The following is a 6200-nucleotide window of genomic DNA, read 5'->3' on the forward strand; positions in this document are numbered from 1 at the left end:
TGTTCAAAACTTTGGTAGAAAAAGTGAAATAAACCCAAGAAATGATGAGCAGAGGGCACCATCACTGAAAGAGCACTAGATTAAGGCAGAAACAGGAGGGCTCTTGAGCACATCGGTCCAGTGGGAGAACAAGAGCAATTGCTACATGAATATTCAAGGAAAACATTCAAGTACGGATTACGCTGGGAGTAAGAGGTCACAATTTATATTAAACTGTAAGATACTGCTTCACACAAAGATTACCACGATGACATCCTCACTAGCCCAGACCCTTCCAAAACCTTTGCCTTTCTATTCTGCACATAAATCCAAATAAGCATTCTAAAAATTCCAATCTCCTCATCTTTAGAAACAGTCCTACCACCAGGGCTCCAACTCCCCAGCCCTGGTTCACATTCACCTGGAGGGAGGAGAGTTCCAGGCACATAAATATCCAAAAGAAATGTAAGATGGGACCAGATGGCAAGAGACCGAGCCATGAACATTGGCTCTCTGAAGTGTCCCGACAGTCTTACTTAACTGTAACTGCACTTTGCACAACAGAGCATGGCGGCTCAAAGTGCAGAGATGAGGCTACCTCGATTCAAAGCCACCTCTACCACACTACTGGCCGAGTCTTGAGCAAGTTACTTAACTGTGATGCAGCTTCGCATGGCTGAAATGTGCCCAAATCACTGGGAAAGGACCAACTTGGTGCATGTAAATCGCTCAGAACAGTATATGAAACGAAACACATGTCCATCGATTTTCTTTCAATTTACTGACTTAAATTTCATAAAACCAGTCATGTCCCTGACATAACACTAACCAAGTCCTGAAAACAAGCAAGTTATAGTACAGGTTTCGTTTAGTTTTAGTATAAAACCTTAAATGTCAGATTTCTAAAGCTGCCCCTGTAGTATTAACTTTTTATTTCCATGCCTCTTACAGAGTTTTAGAGCCTCTGAGCTCTTGCTAGCTGCCCTCATCCACAATCAGTGCGACACCAACAGTTCTGTGCTCAGAAATCTACACCATCCCTGGGCCTCCAAGCCCCGAATACCAACAGAAAAAACAAAACAAAACAAAAAAAGAGAAGTTATCATTCACCAGTAAGATTTTTCATTACTTGGATTCACAAATGTATTCAAACTAGCATTTCACTAATCTTCCAAAAATACCTTCTGCTCCAGGAAGCCAGGCCATGCCCACTTACTCCCAATCACCAGCCTATGCTCACGCTCTCGTTCACCAAGGTGGCTTCCAGCAGTGGCTACACTCCACACCTATCCATACTTCAGGGGAAGCTTTAAATGTTTCTTCCCAGCTATTTAAAGCTCTTCTTCCTTTAATTTTTAAAACAGGTTTAACACAAAGTTATTAATAACATGTACTTGAAAGTCACTACTCTGTGTGAAAGCTCAACCTGAACTAGCCCATGCAACTATGTTTTCCTTTCCTAACTTTTAAACTGTGTGCCTGCGGATTGTATGGCAACGTTTCCTAGTTTTCCTGAAATCTGTGATTGGAAACTAAAGTAGTTCCTAATCTGATCAAATGGGATGCTTTCAGGTCCCACCCTAACCCTGTTTTATCGAATCATAGTTGAGGATAAATTATGTCTCAATGGATATAGATAATAAAGGTCTTTCTTCCCTAGGTTCTCAATCCATGAAAAACCTACAGAATGCCTTCTATACGTTACATACCAAAGCAGGATCCTTCCTCTTGGAGGATTGTAACTCAGGTAGAGAAAGAGAGTCAAGTACCAAATATACAAACATATCTAACTTTCATGGTAACTGTGGAATGGGTATCCAGAGAAGGGAGAAACAAGTGTGGTGAAGAAGTAATTAAGGAAAGCTCAAATAAGAGGTGAACTTTTAAGGATAAAGTTCTAGAGGTTCTGTTGCACAACAATGTGAATATAGTTAGTACCACTGAACTGTATGCTTAAAAATGTTAAAATGGTAAATTTTGTTATGCATTTGTGGTTTTTTGAGCCTTGGCATTTCTTCCGGGGTAGATTTTTTTAAAAATTACTTTTTTTTTTTTTTCTTTTTAAGATTTTATTTATTTATTTGACAGAGAGAGAATGAGAGAGAGAGCACATGAGAGGGGGAGGGTCAGAGGGAGCAGCAGACTCCCTTCTGAGCAGGGAGCCCGATGCGGGACTCGATCCAGGGACTCCAGGATCATGACCTGAGCCGAAGGCAGTCGCCTAACCAATTGAGCCACCCAGGCGCCCATTTTTTACTTATTTTCAAAATTCAAATATAGTTATTAATGTGCCGTGTTATATTAGTTTCAGGTATATATTGTAATCTCTTTATAACTACAATTTAAAAAGGAAGGAAGGAAAATGTATAATTTGGGTAAAAGAGGCACATACGAAGAAGGGCTAGGATAGTCTGGACATCTAGACCAAATGGAATTTAACAAGAGTCTGGGGAAACAGGCCATGAATTTTGATGGGCAACATCACACCATAGTGAGAGGAACCTGAGGAGAGGAGAATGTAAAATGTGTTTCAGAAGAAATAGTTATGGGCTCATCTTGTCAGCCTAGTGTTAAATCAACTGGATGTTTCAGATGAACAGACTCTGCAACTTCCAAATAGGATTCACTGTAATCCAGGTATAAGAAAGTATCCTTTACGCTGAGGTCAGAAGAAACTAAGAATATACAGGAAAATTTTAAAGCATTTCACAACATAAACAGGAACCAAGGGAGAGAAGACCAGTATGATGTAATAAATAAAGGAAGTGGGGAGGATGCACAGGATGGTTTGGAGAAGTTTGCAGCTGACTGTCAGCCACTCTGAGGAAGAAGGGATTGGGGTACCTCTCCAGCATGGGCATCCGTCAGGTAAAACAGTCCACAGGTTACAGGCATTAAATATCAATTGGGACAAGCAGCATAAATACAAAGAAAAAGGCCTCACAGTTGAGATAAGATGAACCTTTTTAAAGGACATGAAGAAAATTAAAGAATGGAAAAAAGACTCTTTTCCCCCCTGGCTGCTCGAAGCTCAGCCGCCATCATGAAGGACATGGTAACTATCCAGACCAGGAAGTTCACACGCAAGTAACTATTTCAGTGGAAACAAATGGTCATTGATGTTCCTCACCCCAGGAAGGCCGCAGTAATGGGGGAACAACTAGCATAATGTACAAGACCACACCAGGTGTCATCTTCGTATTTGGATTCAGAACCCATTTTGGTGGTGGCAAGACAACTGGCTTTGGCATGATTTAGGATTCCTTGCATAATGCAAAGAAAAATAAACCCAAATACACTTGTAAGACATGGCCTGTACGAGAAGAAAAAGACCTCCAGGAAAGAGTGAGAGGAATGTCAAGAGCAGAATGAAGAAAGTCAGGGGGGACGCCAAGAGCCATGGCTGGTGCTGGCCAACAGTGAGCCAGAGATTGGACAACAGGAGTAAAGATTCTGCAGCGACTTTATCTGTGGTGATTGTGCAGATTTTTCATGAGGATTAATAAAATAAGAACTTAAAAAAAAAAAAAGATTCTATTTATTTTTGTAAGAGAACATGAACGCCTAAGCGGGGGGAAGGGACGGAGCGAGCAGCAGACTCCCCACTGAGCAGGGAACCCCGGGATCATGACCCGAGCCAAAGGCAGATGCATAACTGACTGAGCCACCCAGGCGCCCAAACTAAGAACTTTTAAAAAAAAGAATGGCGAACAGGTCCTGGGAGGCCAACTTCACTTATGAGTAAACGCTTCCTGCACATCTACGGTGGCTGCAGATGTGGGCAGACAGAGAAGGAGCGCTGGGAAAAGAGGAAGGCCCGACTCGCGCTGCACCAGCATACTGACACCGCTTAAAGCACGAAGTCGAAGAAAAATCAAGACGGCTGCATGAATACTTCAGCGAAGCTCGATTTTACTTATTATTTATTTAAAAAATTTTATTTGACAGAGACAGAGAGAGAGCACAAGTAGGGGGAGCAGCAGAGGAGAAGGAGGCTCCCTGCCGAGCAGGGAGCCCGATGCAGGGCTCAATCCCAGGACTCTGGGATCATGACCTGAGCCCAAGGCAGCTGCTCAACCGACTGAGCCATCCAGGCACCCCGCGAAGCTCGATTTTATTTTATTTTAAATTTTTTTTAAAGATTTTATTTATTTGACAGAGAGACAGCGAGAGAGAGAACACAAGCAGGGTGAGTGGCAGGCAGAGGGAGAAGCAGGTTTCCCGCTGAGCAGGGAGCCCGATTTGGGGCTCGATCCCAGGACCCTGGGATCATGACCTGAGCCGAAGGCAGACGCTTAACGACTGAGCCACCCAGGCGCCCCGAAGCTCGATATTACAGTAACCTTTTTCCTCTCTTCTGCAAACCTGCCTGTGGTCTCAGGAACCTGGCACCACCCTGAAAATAACTAACAAGGCTGGCAGCATATACACAATTCCTGTCAAATCAGCTAGATCCTCTCCCTTATATAAAGCCCCCTTCCTTGCAGTTTGTGAATGCCACAGCCCTCTGCAGCCTCCTTTGCCCGGCAAAGCAATGAAGCTCTTGTTGCTCTTTATCCCAAGCTGTCTTTCAGTTATATTTGGGCTCCAAAGCACAGGGGTCAGTTTTCAACAACATCACATGAGGACTGACTTAGGGCCTGTGCTCATCGGTGCCAAACGGAGCGCTGGTGCACCTACATGAGGCAGTGGCTGGCCTCACCGGCTCAGGGAGGGAGCAGGGTTTGGTGTCTGAGTGCGCAAAGGAGGGAGTGAAACAGGCAGGAAACCAGCCCAAGGCACTTAATGGCAAGGAAGGAAGGAAAATGGAAGACAAAAAGAATGAACGGGAAAGTCTCAAGTTCATTTTTCTCTGAGACTTCTGAATGCCTGCAAAGAAAGGAATTCTGTGCTACTGGGGGTGGGTGAGTTACTGAGAACACACAAGGAGGAAGTGACTGGATCCTCAGCACTGGCTAGCGTGGAAAATGTCCACAAGTGTAAATCAAATGTAAAATCAGAAAAGCAGCCTGCACGCGGTGCTGGAGGGAGCAAGCTGCCTGCGGCCTGGGAGGTGTGGCCGGGGCGCTGGAGGCTGAGGGCCACCCTCAGTCCTTCAAAGCGGGGGCGACCATGTCCAAAACCCTACTGTGCTCCTAACTTACCGGGATGACTCTGACACGGCAGATCACCTTCGGCTATCCATGGCTCCTCTCCCTGCTCCAACTTGAGGATCACTTTCGGTTTGGTGCTGTCATACCCTGTGAGTGAGAAACAGAGGCAGACTTGGACCGGCTGCTCGGCTCTCAGATCTCTGAGTTCAAGATGCTGCCTCAGAGGCTGCAGGATAAAACGTGGCCAGTTTTGCACCTTCGCGAAATCAGAAGGTTTCGATGGAGATGCCAACATACGAATACCCAACCTGGTGCCCAAAGGGAGTTAAATGGTCTTATCACTTATTTCTTCAAACTTGAGGAAAAATCATTAAATTGGCAGTCCCTCCACCCCAACCCCGGCCCCCGGGGGTATGGACCCACACAGCAAGCTCTCCTCACCCACAGAGACGAGATGGCTGTAGTTCTCCAGCATCACATCCCGGTACGTGGTCTTCTCATCGGGCTCCAGCTGCTGCCACTCCTCCTGGGTGAAGTCCACAGCCACATCCCTGAATGACACTGGCCCCTGGAACGGCACCAGATCAGAACTGGTCACATGGAGGAGGCATGCGGGCATGGGAGCTTACCAAGCTCACTGATAAAGTTAACTGTGAACGCCGAAAACCTGACTGTGTGTTACAGATTATGGAACAAAATCGGAGTGGAAACACACTGCCTTCGGGTTCTTTCACATGCCCCCTAAAAAACCAAGCCCCAGGGCGCCTGGGTGGCTCAGTTGGTTAAGCGACTGCCTTCGGCTCAGGTCATGATCCCGGAGTCCTGGGATCGAGTCCCGCATCGGGCTCCCTGCTCGGCGGGGAGCCTGCTTCTCCCTCTGACCCTCCCCCACTCATGTACTCTCTCTCTCTCTCATTCTCGCTCTCTCAAAATAAATAAATAAATCTTTAAAAAAAAAAAAAAAAACCAAGCCCCGAAACCAGAAAACCAAGTGAGCTCCCGTTTTGCAACTGAACTGAGTTCTGGGGGATGTAAGATGAGTAAGACGCCACTCCTGCTCTCAGAAAGCTTCCAGCCTGGGAGGAAAACACCACGGAAATAAAGACGCATTTTAACCCTCGGCCTCCC

At 45.7% G+C, this 6200-nt stretch overlaps 2 protein-coding genes across 2 annotated transcripts in view; both read right to left on the reverse strand.

Moving 5' to 3' along the window:
• Positions 1 to 6200, reverse strand: part of ACTB (actin beta) — a 333619-nt gene that overhangs the window by 292158 nt on the left and 35261 nt on the right. The gene's annotated exons all lie outside the window — the stretch shown is intronic.
• Positions 1 to 6200, reverse strand: part of RBAK (RB associated KRAB zinc finger) — a 73519-nt gene that overhangs the window by 5866 nt on the left and 61453 nt on the right. Inside the window, exons 2-3 of the mRNA XM_081819043.1 lie at positions 5514 to 5640; positions 5124 to 5219 (exon numbers count right to left, since the gene is read on the reverse strand). Of these exons, the coding sequence (XP_081675169.1) occupies positions 5124 to 5219; positions 5514 to 5640 (223 nt within the window). The remainder of the gene's footprint in view (positions 1 to 5123; positions 5220 to 5513; positions 5641 to 6200) is intronic.

The sequence above is a fragment of the Leptonychotes weddellii genome, chromosome 5 (assembly GCF_054177405.1).
Source record: "Leptonychotes weddellii isolate Sample4059 chromosome 5, ASM5417740v2, whole genome shotgun sequence".
NCBI classification, from domain to species: domain Eukaryota; kingdom Metazoa; phylum Chordata; class Mammalia; order Carnivora; family Phocidae; genus Leptonychotes; species Leptonychotes weddellii.